Source organism: Rhipicephalus microplus, chromosome 1 (assembly GCF_043290135.1).
Source record: "Rhipicephalus microplus isolate Deutch F79 chromosome 1, USDA_Rmic, whole genome shotgun sequence".
NCBI lineage: Eukaryota > Metazoa > Arthropoda > Arachnida > Ixodida > Ixodidae > Rhipicephalus > Rhipicephalus microplus.
The window spans coordinates 231511007-231532205 of record NC_134700.1 but is presented as its reverse complement, the minus strand read 5'-3'; the positions used below and the strand labels follow the sequence as shown (position 1 = coordinate 231532205).

Sequence of the window (21199 nt, the reverse complement as noted above, 5' to 3'; positions counted from 1 at the left end):
AAGCTTCGGACAAAGGTCTTCATCGTCGTCAGCCACAGCCCCGAAAAATTTCACAAACTCCTCGCAAGTGTGTAGCGGGTACCACACTTTTCCGGTGAATGACGAAGAATCGCAAAGTGAACGCCTTCTTACTACACAAAAATTATGATTTATGGAGTAGTGGTACCCTGCAAGTGTGCTTAGTAGTTACTCAAGGAGTTAAAAAAGAAATGCCAGGCCTGCGCGCAATGCGCAGTACAGACACAACGAAAGCTGGAAGAGTGGCCTTTCAGAGCCTTTCTAAACACTTTTTGGGCAAATGCTATAATCTCACTTGCGGAGTACCCACTAAGCCATAAATAATCATAATTTTTGTGTAGTAGGCTGGCATTCACTATGCTATCCTTCGTCATTCTTCGGCGAAGCGTGGTATCCGCTACACACTTGCAAGGAATCTGGTGCAGTTTTCTTACGCCGTGGCTGACGACGATAAATATTTTTGCCTATCGCTTTAGTAACGAGTTGGAGCATTCAACGACCCACTCGGCACGCAATTTGCATGTTTGCAACGGTGTTTGCAACGGTTAGTTTGCAAAGTTGCTTCGAAGCCCAGGCGTGACTCAGTGGTAGAACACTGGGCTAGTACGCAAAAAAACCCGGGTTCAAATCCCGCTCTGACTTTCGTGTTTTTCGTTATACGTTTTACAGCGAAAGCTGTTAAAGGGAGGGGGGGGTCACAATAAGGGTCGCGGGTGCCGTAGTTGTCCGCCACCACCACCGGTGTCCGTGAGCACTATCAGCCAAAGCGAGAAAAAGTCTAAGTAAAGAAAAACACATCAAGCAAATAATGGGATTAGAACTCACTTGCCTTACGTGCCAGCCCAGTATTCTACCACTGACTGAGCTGCGCCGCTGCTTGGAACTCCGTGGAAAACTGGCCCTAGGCAGGCTTCACGTCGGGAAAGAAATTACACTAAAGTGTGTAGTAAAAAGTTTAGTACATACAGCAAAGGAACAGCCTTGCGTCACATACTGCGAATTGCGTCGCGAGGGGTTCGTCAAATAGACCAACCAATTATGACAGCACTATAGGCATAATTCTTCGTCGTCATCTGCCCCTGCAGCTTCAAACAATTTCGGAAAAGTCAGGGCAAGTGTGTGGCGGGTATCACGCTTCAGCGAGGAACGACGAAGTATGGCGTAGTGAAAGCCTGCACAAAAATTATGATTTATAGTATAGTGGGTTTCCTGCAAGTGTATTTGTAGCAGTTACCCAAATAGTGTTTAAAAATGCTCCTAAAGGCTGTTATTCCAGCTTTTATTGTGAATGTCTGCGCGCACGTGGTTGCGTGTTCCGCGCCGGCCTAGTAGTTTTTTTTTTCGCTTCTTTTTGTCGTAGCACTTACACGCACTGGTGTGGCCTTCTAGCAGATTACTGGGGTTTGATTCTGGTTTGAGTCATTTTATTCTTTCCTTAACTTGGCTTCGATTGTGATATTTCATCCCATCGGCAACGTCACTAAGGGCGTTGTTCTTCGGCAAGGGCGTATTCACGTGGTCCGATTAAGTTCACTCTAAATGCGAAGACTTCTCTTCCCTTATATGACGGAGTGCTTGAGGTGTCTAAACAAACAAATGAAAATAAATTTTGCACTTGTGATTACTACAATACCATCGCCGCTGCCGTTAGTGGTGCTACATAAAAAAGGTTACCTACAACATGGCCGGTGGCTGCATCACCCACAGAGCTGGGGTCGGTGAAGGGCCACAACGATTGGAGGAAGTACATTTTCTGTAAAAATATCTGAAGCTGCAGAAGAACCGTAATTATTTTAATTTGGCTCCTTTTCCCTGTCCATCGTGGAAGTACCTTCAGAATCTCTCAATAACTATTCTGCTTGCCCACATGGCATGTCTCGTCGCACTCTTCCCAGCTGGCAAAACTATTGGGGCCGAGCAAGCAACGGTGTCGAACGAGAAGCTCCGGCTCCACCTCGTGACATTCGAACCGAGCGCCCTTGGGAACGGCGAAGAACGGCCGCCGTAGCTGGCTGGGCTCGCACGTCTGCGACTCGGGAAACAGGCAGCCCCGCTCACGGAGCTCCTGGGGACTGCTGCACTGCGCCTTGCACTCGACGGCGGCGCTGAACACGGGAGCCGAGGCCGCGGGGCATCTGCCATCGCAATGTTTACAACGCCAATGCGTAAGAAACAGACTTACATAAAGTCACTTGCTTGATGTTTTGTTCCTTCTAGCACCGTATTCACCTGAGCAACTTACGCTAAAACTTTTCCTAAGAGAGTATTACAGCCAGTCACCCTAAAGGAAACCTGCTGAGCAATAGAAAAAAAAAAAATGGAACCGAGAAAGAGAAGTTTTGAGAATTCGGCCCCTGTTTAATTAATAAAGTCTTTTGGCTGTTTAAGATTGTATGTTATGCACCAGTATATAATAGCTCTGCTGATATTTTTGATTCCCTATATTTTTCCCCCTGTATCTTAAAGTACTATAATCATTACAAAGAAAACAATGCCGTTTTCATTAACCGTGATTAAATCCAAATGCACGTTTTTTTTTTTTGCCGAAATCTGCATTGAACGTTTAAAACTTCTTCGTCGCTTTCCATTGCGGATGTTTCACTTGGCGTAAATTTTAGTATTACAGATCATGGTTTTTCACTGAAGATGAGAACTGGCAAAATCTAGTAGGGCTAAAACCGTGTTTTAAATTTGGTCCTATTTATTATGCTATTTTGGTGTTGAGCTTTATGCCACTTATTGTTTCAACTATGTCCTCTTGTAACTGCCCACCTTCTTGGCCCTTAGAGTCTACAGTATGTAATAAATAAAAATAAAAAAGACAGTCCAGTGCATCGACAATGGGCAATAATTGACTAAAACAGCGCTGTTGCTTCTCTTTGGCTTAAATTAGGGTCTTATAATAGAATAAAGTTACACAGGTCACCTGCTCACTCAGTGGCTTCACAAGTTTCAACCAAGTGTCGAATCGCGTCGAGAATAAGAAGGATACAAGCAATGCAGTCAACCGGGAAGAAAAGTGACCAAACAATGACGATGGTTTTCATCCTCAGTCGTCTTGGGTAAAAGCACACGGGACCATGCCAGTTTGTCTTTTCCTCATTTTCAAGGTGTTATTGTCGGCATGGCGTCCAGCTTATATTGCGCACTGACCTGCCTCCTGCGAAGGACCATGGCGTGCATTCGTGTCCATCGTGGAACCACCAGGGATTATGGACGTCTGCGGCCGTGCACGCGACGAAACGTGGCCGCTCCGAGCATCGAGGCTCGGGTGCCGGTTGGTTTACGACGCAGGCCGTCTCGCACTCTTGTCGGGAAGCGAACTGGTTCGGGCTCCGGTTGCAGACGTGGGCCTTCTGCACCGTCACCAAGAGGCAGGACCTCTCTTCCGGGTCGTAGAAGAATCGCCCTGCTGGTGATCCGCTACCGTTGCCGCAGAAGGACTTGTGGACGGTGGAGCAGGCCAGACTATCCCTGTTGCCCTTGGTCTGTGCGATCAGCAGGACGTAGGGTCGAGCAAATGCGACAAAAAATTAACAAAACGAAATATTTAGTTTTATTTCATTCCTTACAATTAAACATGACTGCAGAAATTTTCCCTCTGGTAAAAGGTATGATCTACATAAATATTTACATGTTGCCACCGTTAGAAGCAATATTTTATAATAAATTAAAAAAGAAAGGCTACAGATGTCTCATTTTGCCCCGACCTGCGAGGCAAAACAACACAGTGTGAACAATTTTTATTCCTTCATTTTTTACTTTTACTATAAAGACTTGAAATTCACTCTGTGGACCCTTACGCAGTCTTAAGAAGCCCGGACTTTCAACTCCACGCATCGAATCCAGACAGAACGCGGTGTTGTGTTGCTCCTGAACTCCTTCATGGTCAAACACCGCCAGCCTTTCTCTATGCTAATGTTGCCTTTCGTTGAACGCTTGCACCTGATTGGATCATTCAACAATTGGAGACTAGATATGTTAGAATGTATCATCTTCACCTCTCCTTACTTTTTTTATGCAGGACTGCTCAAGCGCCTCATGGCTTTCAACTTCGTCCACCGGGCCTTGTGATAGAATGAATTTAAAATAGTGCTAGATTCAGATTTTATAGTGCTTTCTTTCAATAAGGGCATTGCAGAAACGCTGTTAAAACTCAATCCCAAGGCGTATTTATGAAAGACTTGACCTGGAGATTGCGTTATTTTTATGCGTCTTTTGAGAGCGTTCTTGAGAAAACGGAAAGACCTTGATTGAGCGCAAATGTAGGGAGGGATGTCCTGAACTGCAATCAGTGCTTTTTTTATGTTGTTTTACTCCCAGGGAGCTCTATATGATATTCTGTTGCAGGTACGGACCCTTATAAACAAATAAATATATTATGCGATGAGTGTAAGTTAATGCAAAAAATAATAACACACTCTCTAAGGCAAATAGATGCATCCTTGTCGCGTTTTTCTCCTGTCACCTGCCAGAATTAAAAAAAAAAACGCTTTGTCCCCCGGGCACCACAGGAACTAAACCTTTGGTACATATGTGGGGTTTAACGCCCCAAAAACACCATATTATTATGAGAGACGCCGTAGTGGAGGGCTCCGGAAATTTCAACCACCTGGGGTTCTTTAACGTGCACCCAAATCTGAGCACACGGGCCTACAACATTTCCGCCTCCATCGGAAATGCAGCCGCCGCAGCCGGGATTCGAACCCACGACCTGCAGGTTAGCAGCCGAGTACCTTAGCCACTAGACCACCATGGCGGGGCGAACTAAACTTTTGGTGTCATGTAGCTTGTAGTCTAAGGTATCAACATAAATATTTACGTTGCTGTACTGACGCAGGAGTAGCTTCATGCATGAATTCGAAAATTTTGCCGAGCAGAATTTTGCCGATTTTTGACGGGCCATGAACACACTGACACTAGGAGCGTAATTTTTCCTGCGTGAACGCTGTGGCAGTCAGCAACATTTACACATGAAGAGGTGACAAGGACTAGCAATTATTGCTGAAAATCGGAAACAAGGAAAAGTAGAAAAGTAGTATTTGTATTAGCTACGGAGAACGACAAAGTTAAAAATGTTGCATTTTGCAATCATTACATGTGACGAAAAGTAAGTTCTCACGTTCCTAAATCATCTTTGAACGCAAGATGATCACGAAAACATAGGTAATATGAAATGACGTATTGCTTGACATATCAGACTCGAATTCGCTTACACAAATGTGCAAAAGGAATAGGGAACGTTGTTGGGTCATGCTTTGAGAAATTGACTTGTCTACTTTCAGGCAGCGACAGCCCAGCTCAGTTATAGCGAGATCGACAGACAAAAAAAAATATTGTTTTAGAAGACATGCAGGCTCACTTCTCAAAACGTTTGTAAAAGTGACTCTAACTGTTGAACCACTTTTCGTCACCAGGAGCCTCGAGCTTTCCCTTGACTTCTGCATTGTTGGCTCCCTAGATGTATACTAATTACTGTGGAAAGAAAGGCGCTATGAATTGAGACTCAAATAGTATTCTGTACAATGTAACGGAACTTTGGCTCTTTAAGTTCAATTACCGAAAACAGTAGTTGGAATTGCTCTCGATGTGCTTGAAATATTAGATGCAATGGCTAGGTCCAGAGGGCAACCAACAATCGCAAGAGACCCGCTTAATACAAATTTTATACGTTGTGTTTTATTAAACAAGCTATGAAGGGCACTAAAGCGTTTACAATAGGCAACGCCATAAGTTTGCGAGAAAGCTTTTTCCTCAGAAATTTACAAGCAATGAAGATGTGGAAACACCGTATAATGTAGCGTAGACTGCAGGAATTCACAGCGAAATATCTCAGCGAACTACAACTCTTGTTGATCGCGCTTCTCTTTATATTTTGGTGGCTGTATTAGCAATTGTATCCTAAGAAGACCGACAAGAGTTTCGTTTTATACAGTGTTTGGCGCGTGAAGTTTTTTAGATGGGTACAAAAAACAACACGTACAAACACGCCGCTTCCCGTTCTTAATACGTATTTGTGATAGACACTGAATATGTCGCGCCGACATGACTAGAAGTCTACGTTTTTGGGTCATGTCGTTCATACAAAGCGGACGAGAGGGTTTGAAGTCGTTCATTGCAAATTACTAGTGGGAACACTTGCGCAACCATTATTGCGGCAGTGGAATACTTACAGGTATACCCAGAAGAGTTGCTACGGAAGCGAGTGGTCTCCATTTGTCGTGCTTGGCTGCAGGTGTCGTATTCCCGAGTGACGACTGCTCCCGTACGGCTGCATGTGCTGCAGTTGGCGCGTGCGGCAGCATTGGCGTCGCATTCTGGCGCAGGCCGATTGAACTTGCACCTTGCGCTTTAACACTCGTCAGCGTTGCAACAGTGCTAAGTGCCTCCGAAGCAGTGTGGAACTCCGTTGCCTCCGCGTGTGCCTGGAGGTAACGACAGAACGGTTTGTCATGCACATACAAGGTGAACCCCACCATGACTAAACTCTACCAATACTGAATTATGCGCAGGCGTCTTTCTGGCCTTAAAACTAACCTTCAACATAAAACAAGCATGGCAGATTGTATAGATATCTATGAGAAGAGTGGAAGCTTTGTCTAGTTGGTGTAGTCATACTAGAAAGGATTTCAGCACGTGAACATCAGAAAGAAAGGACAGAGCAGACAGAACGAGCACTCTTTCTGTCTTCTCTGTTCTTTCTTTTTGATGTTTAGCGCTGAAAAAAAAAACAAAAAAATCTTGCCAGTATATCTATGACACTTGCAAAACCTCAGAAGTGGCTCGATACTACGTATCTTGAAGGCCCGTGACCGCATTAGTCAACCCTCTCTGTCATTACCATGATGAAAGTAGACTAACCCATTATCCGTGACTGTCTTGGCCGTGATTGTTGTGTTGGGGTATCGAAACAAGGGAATATGAAATTATTGTTTAGGCATCAGAACAGAAACACCATTGTGAGAATTTGTCTGGTGGATGACATAAAACATTTTTCCGCATTTGTGTAAACGAAGGGTGCTATAAATATTTGGTATATAAATATAATTGGTATATAAATAATTTGGTATATAAATAATTTTGGTATATAAATAATTTTGGTATATAAATAATTTTGGTATATAAATAATTTGGTATATAAATATATATATTTGGTATATAAATATAAGCATTTGGTGCTATAAATAACCGATCTCTCTTCCATCCTTTGCTCATCATGAGAAACTAGCCAATTACAGAATGTTCGTCCTCCCCGACCACTCATCATTGGTCTTGTAGTTTTTGTCTTTATATGGCAGGGGTCTCAAGCATGCCGCCCACGGACCTTTCGCTAGCAGCCCGGCCTCCACATGACTGTATTCGTCATTTTGTTTATTTTCTTAGAATGTTCACGAAGTACACGAACGGGACTGGTCTCAAGTATGCTTTTCATTCGGCATCCCATCTGGTCTACATGTATTAAACGATGACCGTGGGCCGAACTTCCGTGTTTTAAAATTGGCATTCGATTCTAGTCAACCTGAAGATCAATATATGTTTTTCGAAAGTCAATCGCAAGATCAATAAATGTTTTTTTTTTTTTAAGTTGAACCTGAAACCCTTTGAAACTGGCTCGTATAGCAAAGTTTGGGAATGCAAATGTCTTTCTGAAAATAGTAATGGATAGCTCACATTTATTGTCCTCAACCTGTACTCCTCCTATAACCCATTTTTCCATCATTATTCACCATCCTGACCCTCCGGGACCCTAAATTTAGTGACTGTTGCCCGTTAGATGACCCGAGTTAGAGACCCCTGCTCTAGTGTTTGTCGGCAGAGTGAGCTACGCATGAGGAATCTGAATAAGGATTAGTCGCTGATGTGCGCCACCTTGTGAGGTGCCGGAGTATCGGTGTCCGGCGGGCCCAGTGTGATGTCCAGATTCCGCGGGTCGGGCTTGCGAGGCTCTCCCTCCATGGGGGGAACGTACTCCTGGCCGGGTGAAACGTTGCGCGCGTACATGTGGATGCACACCACGATCACGGCAGACAGCAGCAGCATCGCGACGCTGGCCAGCATGCGCACGATGATACGTGGAACCTGCAAATGTGCGGGGGACACAGGGACACGGCGACGTGATGATGCGAAAACTGCGAGTGTTGTGTTGACCGATAGTGATATATAGTACTACTGCTGTTAAATATATATCTTCAAAGAGGAGAAGAAGAAACGAGATTCAGTTGATGGCAACGCTACAGGAAGTTCTGTGGTGAACATGGAGCGCAGCTGGTCAATTAATTGCACCAGGTTGAGCTATAGTGGATAAGAATCTGCAGTGTAACGAAGCTATGCACGCAGACATGACGAAATAAAGACTGACAGAAACAGAGTTTTTTGCGACAAATATCTCAATACTTATGTTTTTACTGTTCCTCTCCGCCCCCTAAACCTTCTTTCCTCCTTTTCTACATGGCTATCTTTTGTCTCTTCGTGACTCACCGTAACCCAGAGCTCCAGATTTCTATTTATCTTTTCCCCTAGTGTATGGATGCTAACAATACTACGTCTTTCCAGATGTCCCGCTTGATGAAGGTGTGCGGGCTGCAAGTCATTCCGGTTGTGAGTCATAGAAATAAGTAATTTGCGTGTTAAAGCTTACACCTTCCCTTGAAGATGTTGGCGACCGTGGTAAAGCGAAAAAAAAAAAGAAGTGACCAGAATAAGCTAGGTGGTACCCTGGGTGTAATAGTTTCATAACTCAGGGCGTACTTTACCTTGTACAACAACTCCGACTGATGTCAAGAGCTGCTTTATATATAATTACACAAGTTCTTCGATCTTAAAGAAACAACTTCGAAAATGCACCAGGAAGCAGTGACTGACGCAGCCACAAACTATTCGACCCCCCCCCCTCTCCCTACCTAGGAAATTTCCATTTTGCATGAGCATATACAATCACACATTTGAACGCGTGCACAAACATGCATAAAGTGTGCTCCAACTCCCCCACACACACAAAAAAAAAATGTTTCTGGCTGCGTCCATACCATAAGGCAAGGTCAGAAGTCTGAAATTTTCTGCATTGGCTGCTCGTATAACTGTAGTAGGCGTTGACTTTCGCATTGCATTGTGTCTGTACATCTCTGTACTGAGATAGTATTGCGCAAGGCGGTCAAGTACGTGTTCACCTGTCGTATATGATAGTAAGTTTGAAGGAAGGAGAAATAAGACGGACATTGTTTTGGCAGATAATGAATTGAGGATAGCATTTGAAAGACATTCAGTGCATGACTGTGGACTTCAAGATCTAAATCCAGGATAAATCCATTTTGGCAATTTGAGATCCGCATTCTTGTTGACACGCCGTACATGCTTTCCACACACTGCGACGGTACGCACCCCGTCCAAGCCAGTGGACACCCTGAAGTCCTCTTCGCTAAATGAGATGCTCTCCCTCCTGAAGGGCCGCCTCCGCTCGGGTGGAAGCCACAGCGCCGTCGTGTCACGTTCCATGGCCGAGGTGAAGTTGAAGGAATCGAGATTGAGGATGGCTTCGATTGAGAACGGCGCAGTCCTGCTGTCCGATCCTCGAGGAGGATGAATGTTACGATGATGATGAGTATTCGATCGAGAGATGTAATACCCACAACAAGGATGGGAGGAATTTCATGTGGTAGTTACCGAACAGCTAAACAGTTGCTAATAATAATAATAATAATAATAATAATAATAATAATAATAATAATAATAATAATAATAATAATAATAATAATAATAATAATAATAATAATAATAATAATAATAATAATAATAATAATAATAATAATAATATGATAATAAAAATAATAAAAATAATAACTTAACTTGCCCTATCACAACCATAGGGCCCTTGTGCTGGCGCACGCAATAATTAAAAAATACAATATACTTCAGACAGTCTTCAGAAAAAAAATCATCGCAAAATTGGAAGAATATTAGGGCAAGACGAGAGTAACTTAATGAGAGTGAACTATATATTAAAATATACACAACTATGGGGAAGGCTTCGTGAAAGAAGGAAAAGGGAAGAATTTGCATATTGGGCAAAACTCTAATGAGAGTGCAAAGCTGGGATAAAAACAATGACAGTAGACAATGAAACACATCAAGATGAAGAAAGTTAACATTATAAAATTTTTGTATTCTATGAGCGGTAGAGTGTTGGTAGAAGAAATTATTATTATTATTATTATTATTATTATTATTATTATTATTATTATTATTATTATTATTATTATTATTATTATTATTATTATTATTATTATTATACGAAAGTAGTAACACTCAAAATCAGTTGCAAAATTTACGAAACGTAACGGTGGTAAGGGTTCAAGGAAATTTTACTGATCTTTAAATCTAGCAAAGTAACCGATATTATGTCGAGGATGGATCTAAGGCTATTACTTCGTACCTTGGCTGCTCAGTTTGTTTCTGCGGGATGACCCACCACGCGCTAGAATCACGTTAGGGTGACCCCTTCCCGTCACTTTCCTTTTCAGTGTGGCGTACGGCTCTTTGACGCAGGCGTCAAAGTGTCACCACATAATTCACCGGCGCAAGCTTTTTTTATAGCCTTACATTCCTCGTCACTGTCTTTCTAATTGCGCTGGGGCAACACGCGTAAAATATGCTCACTAAAAAAAATTCCTCGTCATATATCATCTATGCTCAACTTCAACTTCTCAAATAGCTGTCATCATTGTTATTACTTCTCGCTCGAACAAGACAGGGCCCCTGCATCGAACACCCTTTCAGGTGAGGAACAATACCGCTAATCGAATGCAGTTTCATGAAATCAGGGATAATCTGAAGGCGCGTCACTGCTGTTGAAGGTTTGCGTATTCGTTGCTTACCGCAAATTTTGCTGTGCATCGGTCGTGGAACGCGGTACACAATCGGTGACAGTAGAAACTTTGACAATGTATTTTCCGTGCTGCAGATATGTATTTTGCCTCGTACTGGTTAGTATAGATTAATATTTGCCGACATAGTACATAGTGTGTTTCTTTTCCCGTGTTTTATTCTTTGCGTTCAGGTTGTCGGCATGCCCTCGTTATTAGTGAACCTGGTTAACAAACTAATTTACTGAAGAGGTTCCGCAATATCGGCCGCAGCATATTTTACCGAACGGCGTGAATTAAGTGTTTTGATCCTGTTTCGCATACGGCACAGCTGACAGGTAACTGGTCACCTTTCTTTTTCTTAATAAATTAGGTCGCCCGCAGCTAATATCGGACACGGGATGTCTTGTTTTTAACTTCCACGATTAGGACAAGAGGTTTTGAATGTACTGTATAGTGAACGGCTTCGAGTCGATTCCGGCCACATGTGGTTCTATAACGTCTTTCCTGGGGGTGGTGTAGAAAGGGGGAGTGAACGCCACAGTATGACATTATTGCATTCCTTCGCTGTCTAAATGGATGCGCAGGGGGGAGTCAGTTTTCATTTTTCGCAACTTTTATAACATTTCTTGAGCATATCGCTGCTTATTGGTGAAATGCTAATGACCGCTGTATTAACGGGGAATCACATCCGACACTTTTTGTCTGTATGTCACAACGGAAGAAAAAAAAAGAGATTCGCTCCCAGCCATCACTGCCTCTGCCACAGAGAGTTTGCATGAACACTCCGTCCAACAGAATAGATGGAAAAAAACTTTGTTGTGGCAGGAAACTTTATTGGAAAAAAATAATAGTACTTTTGTGCTTAGGAGCAACATAACTCGACTAAAAACTTCTCCGTGCCCGCAGACGAAAAATCCGCCACACCGGTGAAGGGCGGTCGGCTGCGGTTATCTCCGGTTTAACACTGTGAGGGGCTTTCACCAACGCAGCACGAGCGAGTTCTTCCACCATGATGGAAGAAGTGGAACAGGACTGGCGTCCGTACTACGACGCCTGCTACAAAAGGCCGCCCGCAGCCGCCACGTTGGCCATGAGGCACGTCGACTCGAACCGGGCGCAGGCGTCCTCATACAACGAAGGTCTCGAGATGCACGCCCACGGCTCCACCGCCAAACTTGTGTCTTTCGAGAAGAACAGTGGTCCCAACAACTTGGGCAGAAAGACGAGCTCGATCCTGCTGAGTTCCCTCGTTCTGTTCGTCGTCGGTGCGCTCTGCTTGACCGTCATCATTCTGATTGTGGTGAACCTGAGCAATGCCGCACGCGGCGGTTTGTCGGTTGACGAGAATTCCGAAGTGCCGAAAGAGGTTTCGCTGCGTCTCGATGCTCCCCAAGTGCCGAAGCCGGCTTCCTCCCCTCGGTCCGCTGCAGCTCCAGCGGCGAAGTCTAAAGCCAAGGCTCCTTCCGGCAAGCAGCGCAAGCCATCCAACCAAGCCCCGACAAAGTCGGCCAAGAAGGACAATCAAGTGACGACAGACAAACAGGGCACTGGTGCTTTGGAAAACAGACAGGTGAGTATATCCGTTCTCCCAAAGCACGAACCTCGTTCGAAGAGCGCAGACTTGAACGATCCTATTCCATCCGAGGCGCACCCTCTCCGGCCGACTATCCAGCCGATGCCCTGTCCTTTGGAAGCCTGCTATCACCCTAATAGGCCGATTCGAGATAATTGAGCTCTATATATGTAATATCACCGCTAAGATGATCCACCTCTAGCATCCTAAGGTGAACCGCCCGTTTATAGCCAAGCTTCTGGGCGAACCGTTCCGGGCATTCTGGCCATAGCAACTCTACTCCACTTCTAGCTACCTCACCCGATAAGACAATGCGCACATTACAAATTGTCTTGTATACGCAGCCCCATACATACTGACCGTACAAAGGTGCTTGTGGCCTGCTCTGCCCTCAAAGAAGTTGCATATTAAAGCAGCAATTGCATGGTATAACCTCACTGAAACAATTACACATCGTAAGATGCATAATTTGCATATTAAAGTGAAGCCTTCTATCACCTTCCTTGTATTTATAGCATTTACTGGCAGCGTTGAATCGGCCACTGGTCGAATAAAGGGAGCTTATCCTAGAAACGACGCACTAGAAAACGGTAATGAACACGACGATAGCGTGAAGTAGAGGAGACTCTCTGTGGCTGTTTGGATTTCATAAATCATATGCTAGGGATTTCCGTACCTTGGCAATGGCATACCCAGGATTTTTTTTTGTGGTTGTGTGTGTTGGGGGTTAAACCATACTTTGTGTATGTCTGTGCGCGCATTTGTATGTGTGCGTGTATGTAAAGTCGTAACTATGCAAGGAAAATCGAAAGTACGGTCCTGGCTTGGTGATTGTCCGGACGGGCATATACGATGGGGCAAATCGTGCCGCAGGCGATGAAGAGTTAGCATGAGCGTGGTATGACAGTTTCGATTCAGGCAGAGTGTGTGTGGGAACTGTACTAGTTTTTAATGGTCGCCTGTTGGTTGGCGTCGTACCTATGATTCCCTAATTGTCTTTGCAGAAAAACGCCCCTTGCGGGGAGCCCCAACAGACGTACTGTCCGAAATCGGAGAAGTCCTACTTCTACCAGTACGAGCGTGACTACTGCGAGTCCACTTACCGTGAGCAGGTTTTCGTGTGCAACCACAGCCCGAACCGCTTCAGCTCACTGAAAGGCTGCACGAACGCCTGCATCAAGAATCCCAAGCCGTTTTCTAGGTGTCAGCAGCAGCCTGTCTTCACTAAATGCAACAGGTATTTAATTATATTCATCACCATTAAATGTATTGAATGGCGTTGGTACACCAACACTGTTTCGCACATTTCTTTTTGTGCATGATAATACAAGTTGACCAGGAGAATCAGAGGAAAACCAAAATGGATCATTCCTAATCAGTTTTATTGGCTAATAGTTCAGCGAAAAAGATATTTCTGGACGTGCATGTTGACCACGGGGATCTGCCGTACGTGGAACGCACACCTTTCCGCATATTTGTCCCTTATACTGTACGTACGGTATACAGCTAGTGCGTCGCTTAATCAATTCAGCGACGCACTAGCCCAGTACACATCAGTTGTATACATTTCCTACAATATCGGTAAGCCTCGGGAAACCTTTCTTTCTTTCTTTCGTTCTTTTTTTCGTTCTTTCTTTCGTTGTTTCTTTCGTTTTTTCTTTCGTTCTTTCTTTCGTCCTTTCTTTCGCTCTTTCTTTCTTTCTTTCTTTCTTTCTTTCTTTCTTTCTTTCTTTCTTTCTTTTTTTCTTTCTTTCTTTCTTTCTTTCTTTCTTTCTTTCTCATTGCGCAATGCTCCCTCCAGACGTTCGTGCTCCACGCCTAAAATTAGACCTTCATCCATGCACCTAGCAGCACGGCACTTAAGGTAGTATAAGCAATGACAGCCCTCATGCGTTCATATTGAGGCTGCATGAAAAATATCAACATCAAATGACAAGTGCCCTTGATAAAGGATCAGATTGCTATATGGCAAACGAAAGTTTATGATCAAGGGAGCATCATTTGTGGGAAAATGGCGCATACAAGTGCGCACATGATCAAAGCACCTTGGTTAGTCGCTTTTTAGGGGTGGAGCTTCTTAAGACGTGGGTCGGTTGTCACCTTATGTGGTAACCACCTCACTGAGTATCCACGGAGTGAATGATGATGAGTGGGGCGAAGCTTCGGAGCGTTTTATCGTCAAACCGTGAATCAACTGCTGGCCGCGTCCGTTCATTGTCTGTCAGTTTTTCTCTCTGTTTGACGCACGGACGAACGGACGCATGGACGCATGTACAAACGAATGAACGGACGGACAGACGCATGGAAGGACGTGCGTCTGTTCGTTCTTGGATGCATGGAAGGACGTACGTGGATGCACGGAAGGACGAATGGAAAGACGTACGTACGGATGCATGGACAGACGAATAGATGGACGAATGGAGGGAGTGCAGGCGGACTGACAGTCGCTTCGTCCCGCTCATCATCATTCACTCCGTCAATATGCTGCAATTTCTCTAAACTTTCCAGCGGCAGGTTTTGTTGCCTGTGCTGCCACTGCAGTAGCCACCTTCAATATCTTTAGCACCTTATTTCGCTAAAAGAAAAGGAAAAAAAAGTCATACACGAAACTTGTGGCACGAAACTACCACAGAAATCTATTACGATTCGCCCAAGAAAGAGCACTTATTATATACGAACTTCTTGAATATAAGTTTCGTCCTTGTTCAAGAGTCAACCCTTAGACTAAACTAACGCTTTCCATAACAGTTGCTCTATTATCGGAGCTAACAAGGAGTCATGCAAAATGCAGAGTGATGGGAGGGTGAATGAATCTACACCGTGAAGCAGGGAGACACTAAAATAGCGAATGCGTTCTGCGAGATCCTTCGAGAAAGAATAGCGTATGATTGTCGTAGTAATTATAATAATAATCTTGGTTGTATCGTAGTAGCAGCGCGACAACTGCAGGAAGAGACAAAACGGACAGGAAATAGCGCTGATCGGCTAATCGGCGGACGGCTACTGCACCACCAAGCGAAGCAGTTGTTAACAATTCGTGGGCTTCTACTCAAAGTCACGATAGTGAAGGACTCTGTAATGTTTAACCACTTACAGTTCTTTAACGTACACCTGAACCTAAGTACACTGGCCTTTAGCACTTTTCCTGCATCGAGAGGCAGCCGCCGCCGACGGGATTCGGTCCCGCGACCTTCGGGTTGACTGTCGAGCACCATAATATAGACTGCCGCGACGGATAACTAACTCGTTGCAGGAATGACCTGAAGGCCTCGTTCTGGTACCGCGAGAACAACCGCTGCGTGGAGTGGTCTTACCCGGACGGCTACTGCGCCACCAAGCTCAGGGGCGTGGCGCGAAGCCTGCGCGAGTGCCGCGACGACTGCCTCGGTCCCGGCACGAGCGACGACACCTGCACGTTGCCGGCCGAGTACACGTGCCCGCCCGCGGAGATGAAGTTCCCGTACTTCGCGTACACCTTCCCCAACGGCACCGTGGTCTGCCTTCTCGCCGATGCCGAACGTCTGCGCCCGCATCGCTGTCTCGTTGGCGAAAACAAGTACGCCTCGAAGGAAGCGTGCATCAAGGCTTGCTCCGGGAACCCCGAGACCATAAAAAAGCGCAAGAAGCCCGAGCCCTAGGTGTGCGAACTTACTGCGCGAAAAAAGAAAAGAAAAGAATAGAGTTGGTTTGAGAGCGCGGTCAGTTCTGCTGTCGAGAACTGAGAGAAGTGACAAATACAAAGGGCTTTCTTTTTTTTTTTTTTTGCTTTTCAGTGGGTTTCCAAGTTGCTGAAAACAGGGTCCTTTTTTATGTTTTTAGCTTGTTTTGCGTGTTAACAAAACAAAAGCTCCTGTTTTTCAAATATGCCTCGTTAAATGACGGGCTAAAGCGTGTGGTTCAAGTGAGAAGACAGGGACACAGATAGTACCAAGTTACACCGAATATTAATGAAGCATTGGTTCCCCTTTCATTGCGTCTCTACCAGACAAAATATTTAAAAGATCTATTCCTAAACAATTTTCTTCGCTTACCCGATAACAATGTATTGCGAATGGACACGCCGTCAAAATATGTGAATTTGAAGGCCCACACTCTTAGAAAAAGTGAGTAATCAATTAGTAAACGCGTGTGTTTACTAGTTTTTGGAGTATTTTGCTACCTTCGCGGCATACTTTTACTAGCCACCAGCTAGTACATCTAGTAATTCTAGCCGATACTAGCTAGGGAACCTTTATTAGTGTTTTTAACTAAGCAAATATTACGCCACCTACATTGCCAGACCAGTCGTAGATACCGCCGTACATTTTGCTGTAATAATGAAATCATAAGCAAGGTTAAGGCAAGCTACAATTTTATTGACTACCTTGGAATAGAAGTCTCGTGCTACGTAATGACTCACACAGAAGTAAATAGAATGGGACATGATGATGCGTAAAAAACCACAATTTTTCTATAAACTCCGTGACTGCTAACCAGTACGCGGTGTGCGGTCCCAAAGCAGGTGTATAAGCAGGTGTATATATAGTCTTCAAACTGCCACTACAGTAGAATTCTGCTATGTCCAAGTCTTGAAAACACAGATTTACTTGTGCATGTGTTCTCGTGATCCGCTCATATAAGTTATCAGAACTTCTCACACTCATATGAGCATAGAGTCATGTGAGTATGAAAATCATATGCTCATATGGACTCATATGAGGATGTCATATGAGTTCATATGAACATATGAAGTTCACTAAGATCATGCATATGTCAATTTGATTTGATCATGTGATTATGACGTCAATTCTCTATTAGTATGTTGCTGTGATGCACACATACCCTAGTATAGTTACATGACGCAATTAAAAGCCAACAATAATTTACGAGGGTCATTGCAATTCGTTTTTTATCCCATACTTTTGTAATAGAATCATATTGATATGGCCATGCACACGAACAATTAACAAAAGAGACGTAAATCTCAATTTTCGAGAGTTACTAACAATTTAGTAATGAACTAACCACTCGAGTTAGCACTATTCACTCACTAACTAGGTAGTAGTTTTAACTACCCAACGAGGTAGTGCTTTTAACTAGCCTGGTAGTATTTGGGATAGTGTTTGTTACGAGCCCGGCGAGGTAGTGCCTTTCACTAAGGTTACTTTTACAAGCTGCATTTACTAGCTGGTTAGTGGATTCTGTGACAAGTAACGGGCTAGTACTTAGTGAATATACCAACCTTTTTTTTCAAGAGTGCACTTATTACACAACATTCCGACCTATATAATCATAATAAACAGCCGAGGCATAAACAATGTGAACAGCTTCTAGGTTCACGTGTTGCCTCCACACGCTTAGTGGGTCCTACGCTGATTCGCATAAGGTATAATGATGGCGTAGTGGGCCGTTCACAACTTGCTTAAAGGGGTGGTGCCACCAAATTTGTGGCATGCGTGTTCTTTGCTGTAAGCGTTTCCTTCAGCTCCAAGAAGCATGATGCACGCACCAAGATTCGTGTATTCCCGCTAAATATTTCAATATTGCTATACTTATGTGGACCGCTTGCGGTTTCGGTTTCGCGGCGCCGAGTTGGGCAGTGACGTCGATACATAGGTGGCTTGGCCACGTGATCACTCAAGGCTGTGACGCGCATCGTGCTGAATTTCGCCTGCTCTCACACACAGGTGCCACACAAGCGCCAGCAAAACAGAACGCCTTCGCAGGTTTCGATGCGTAGCACTTAGCCAAGAAGCCATCGAAACTCTGCGAGTAATACAGCAACCGATGCACTGCTGGTACGTTGGGTACGCTCGTTTCAGAGATGGGGGAGGTCACTCACGTCACTACAGACCTGGTGTGACGTCACGACAACTGCCGTTGCTTCTCATATTCTGAAACGTCAGTGCTGCTGCGCAAGCGATGGGCCTAGATCACGAGAGTGAGCATTCAGCTACACTTTTAGAAGTGAATTAAAATATATTGTACGCGTTTGTAGGGTCTAACCCTTCGTGTGGAGAGTCCTTGTATACAGGGGAAATCCACAACAAGCTTGGGATAGCCTCGAGATTTCGTGGCACCACCCCTTTAAGAGCTGCGCTTGCAGTAGGTGTTCATACGGCTGATGCTACGCACACAGTCGTTCCTTTCCTACACCGAGAACCGAAGCCAGGCTAGCCGTTCAGAAGGCAATGAGCACAAGGCCCGGTTACGCTTTTGAGATCTGCTCTTGAAGGTGAACTTTAATCGTCCAACCTATATTTATCGTGCTTCTATTTTTTTTTCAGACCAGCTTAGTATACGTGCATCCAGTAATGCTTTTAAAGGTAAGATGAGAAAGAAGAAGAAAACAGAGCGAATAATCAATGTGTAACTGACCGACTCTGGAATAGATTTTTCATTATATAAAGTTTCATGCGGTATTTTTATACTATTTTTAAACTGTCTTGAAACACTATTATTCTTGGCATATTGCGAATTCTGCGACCGAAAAGAAAAGGAAGTTCGAGTTGAACGCTCGTGCTGCTGGCGTTCGTAAAAAGCGGGTCGCGTCAGGATACTAACAAGTCTACCAACCGACGTTGTATTCCACACGTGAAAGAGCTGCGATATTAAGCTGACAGCAAGGGAGGCAAGCAGCCTGAAACAGCGCAGCCTTCGTCAATGTATCCGAATGTGGGACTCTACCACCCAACTGGCAACCCGTACTACGGCCAACAGATGTCGGCGTACGGATATGCCCCAGACTCAACAGCGTCTGGTGCAGGGGCAGAACCTTTCAGTTACTTGACGCCATTCGTACCGTTCCACAGGTCGGCCGGGACGGATGGACAGGGTGCGTAACCGTTACAGTGTAGTAACCGAAGTACAATTGATTAGGCTGGACTATAGGGAGAGCGCATGCGCATTACCGAACTGGTAACTCATACACGTGTATGCACAAAAGTGACGTCACTACTTGAAGCGGCTCCTTAAGGCAACCCTTTGAAGGTGCAGTGTCGGTCGAGGAGCGAAATCTAATCTTGCGTGGCAGAAGTGTATACTCGAAGCAGGCTTCACGTCATGCGAATTTTGTAACAAGTGGGTCATTTACAGCTACTTATTTGTTAAAAAGGCTCAATCGCGGTTTGTTATAAACCTGAGCCACATATTCTTAAAGGGCCCCGCTACGTGTATGCGGATATTGTCTTAGCCGCGGCACTTCGCAAAACAAACAGTAGCGTAGCGAGGGTACGCTTTAAATGTTTCTTTCTTCAAGGCACATCTGAAGTGTCTAGCTGGAACCGAAGCATTAAAAGTGATTGAGAAGGCGATGCGGTCGGGGACTGAAATGTTATTGCATTCCACTTTTGAAGGTGAGGCTCAATAGCACGATCAGCTTTCTTGGGAAAACTGGAGATTGACTTCATGTGGGAATATTCAAAAAAATGTACTTATGTTGAATATAAAAAACAATGTCCTGTCGCTGAGAGAGCATAACAGTTTGATTTTTGCAGCTCGAGTGCTTTTTTACCGGATTTCGCAACAAGCCACTCAGTGAATGTTTACCTAATCAATGCTTCAAATTTGACACTGTTCTTCGCTTAAAAGCTACTGCACATTACCGAACAAAGAATATATCGTATACATGGTTTGCTTTACTAGAATCAACAATATTAGCTGTGAGATAATTAGAGTGTACGCCTGCACTTAAACTAATACACTTGAACTAAAACATGGCAGGAGGTCAGGCAGAGATGAGCGCTTGAATGAAAAATTATCGAGCAAGAAATGGCTGTGAAGTCAACAAGCGCACTTCGTCACTGTTTTAGCTTCAACCACCACAGCAGATATTGTGCCGAAGGCAAGTCCAATTGATAGGACCATACAAACTAGAAATAACTGTTCTTTATGCTTTCACCGGCTTCTCTGTTTTCTCCGTGATCTGAATGTGTACGATTGCCACCTTGTGTCCCTAAAAAGTGTCCACACGGAGCTTGTGCCGTTCTCGTGTAGGATCAGCTGCTTTCGGTTCTGGAGACGGTGTAGGAGTGCAGGTCGACCATTTCTCTCGCCTGGACCGGTTCGCCTACGCGCTGACGATATTGTCGGTGTGCGCCGTCGCGGGCCTCCTGGTGGGTGCAGCCTTAATTGGCCGACACATGCTGATCTTGGGCGAGTGGACCGAGTCGAACACCAACGCGCCCATGGGTCTTATGGACATGGAATTTAGGCGCTCGTGGCGAACTCCCATCAATGACACGACGGCTGGGGTGGAGTCGTGAGCACCCACTCTTCCTAATTTTCTCCTTATTAGCAATAAGGGGCATATTAGTACTTCATCAATGAAAGAAAAACCCCAATAAAAACTTTGTTTGCGAGTTAAGTATTTTTTTTTTGACATCGTACGTATCAGTTTCTGTTCTGTCATCAATATTATGAGTTACAGTGTACAAAGGGTCACGTGAACAGCTCTTCCGAAACGTCATTTGCGTCCACAGCAACACCAGGAAATACCACAGTGTGCAAGACTTTGATGTGCCTTTCATCGATTAAATTACCCTCGTCGTTTTTAACGCCGTACGGGTGAGCGAAGTAGTCCACGAAGAATAATGCACTGATAACACAAATGATACTCGCACTTGTATTCTTTTTGAAATGTTACAGTGGATTTCGATCTCGAAGTACAATGCGCTTAATTTCTAAAATGGCATATATATGCACCGTAGAAAAACTAACGAGGGAGCCACGACTTCTTGGAGTAGCAAACTGCCTTGAAAAAAAAACT

At 44.4% G+C, this 21199-nt stretch overlaps 3 protein-coding genes across 4 annotated transcripts; 2 read left to right on the top strand and 1 right to left on the bottom strand.

The window, feature by feature from the left end:
* Positions 1–1837: 1837 nt before the first annotated feature.
* On the bottom strand, positions 1838–9584 carry LOC142769348 (uncharacterized). Its single transcript, XM_075872512.1, has 5 exons — positions 9397–9584; positions 7888–8097; positions 6192–6443; positions 3172–3506; positions 1838–2153 (listed from the first exon to the last, which is right to left on the bottom strand). Exons 1-5 carry the CDS (start codon positions 9508–9510, stop codon positions 1862–1864), a joined length of 1203 nt encoding a protein of 400 aa, XP_075728627.1. The 5' UTR covers positions 9511–9584; the 3' UTR covers positions 1838–1861.
* Positions 9585–10563: 979 nt separating this feature from the next.
* Positions 10564–16209, top strand: LOC142769342 (uncharacterized). Of its 2 annotated transcripts, none has more exons than XM_075872500.1 (4): positions 10564–10791; positions 11870–12450; positions 13458–13690; positions 15707–16209. In XM_075872500.1, exons 1-4 carry the CDS (start codon positions 10701–10703, stop codon positions 16089–16091), a joined length of 1290 nt encoding a protein of 429 aa, XP_075728615.1. In that variant the 5' UTR covers positions 10564–10700; the 3' UTR covers positions 16092–16209. The 2 variants fall into 2 exon arrangements, with proteins under 2 accessions (XP_075728615.1, XP_075728620.1); XM_075872505.1 differs by having other exon boundaries at positions 10709–10791; positions 11787–12450.
* Positions 16210–18971: 2762 nt separating this feature from the next.
* LOC142767058 (uncharacterized) lies at positions 18972–20696 on the top strand. The gene is made up of 2 exons (XM_075868281.1): positions 18972–19267; positions 20428–20696. The coding sequence occupies exons 1-2, from the start codon at positions 19096–19098 to the stop codon at positions 20694–20696; spliced, it is 441 nt and encodes a 146-aa protein (XP_075724396.1). The 5' UTR covers positions 18972–19095.
* The last annotated feature ends 503 nt before the right edge of the window (positions 20697–21199 follow it).

Bases quoted from the DNA above. Each gene is read 5' to 3' on its own strand.
- LOC142769342 (XM_075872500.1), top strand. From the start codon at position 10,701: ATGCTCAACTTCAACTTCTCAAATAGCTGTCATCATTGTTATTACTTC. The intron at 10,792-11,869 runs GTGAGGAACAAT...TCACCAACGCAG, and splicing joins TGCATCGAACACCCTTTCAG to CACGAGCGAGTTCTTCCACC. The intron at 12,451-13,457 runs GTGAGTATATCC...TTGTCTTTGCAG, and splicing joins GTGCTTTGGAAAACAGACAG to AAAAACGCCCCTTGCGGGGA.
- LOC142767058 (XM_075868281.1), top strand. From the start codon at position 19,096: ATGTATCCGAATGTGGGACTCTACCACCCAACTGGCAACCCGTACTAC. The intron at 19,268-20,427 runs GTGCGTAACCGT...GTTCTCGTGTAG, and splicing joins GGCCGGGACGGATGGACAGG to GATCAGCTGCTTTCGGTTCT.
- LOC142769348 (XM_075872512.1), bottom strand. From the start codon at position 9,510: ATGGAACGTGACACGACGGCGCTGTGGCTTCCACCCGAGCGGAGGCGG. The intron at 6,444-7,887 runs GTGGCGCACATC...CGTTACCTCCAG, and splicing joins ATACTCCGGCACCTCACAAG to GCACACGCGGAGGCAACGGA. The intron at 3,507-6,191 runs GTAAGTATTCCA...CTGATCGCACAG, and splicing joins CAACTCTTCTGGGTATACCT to ACCAAGGGCAACAGGGATAG.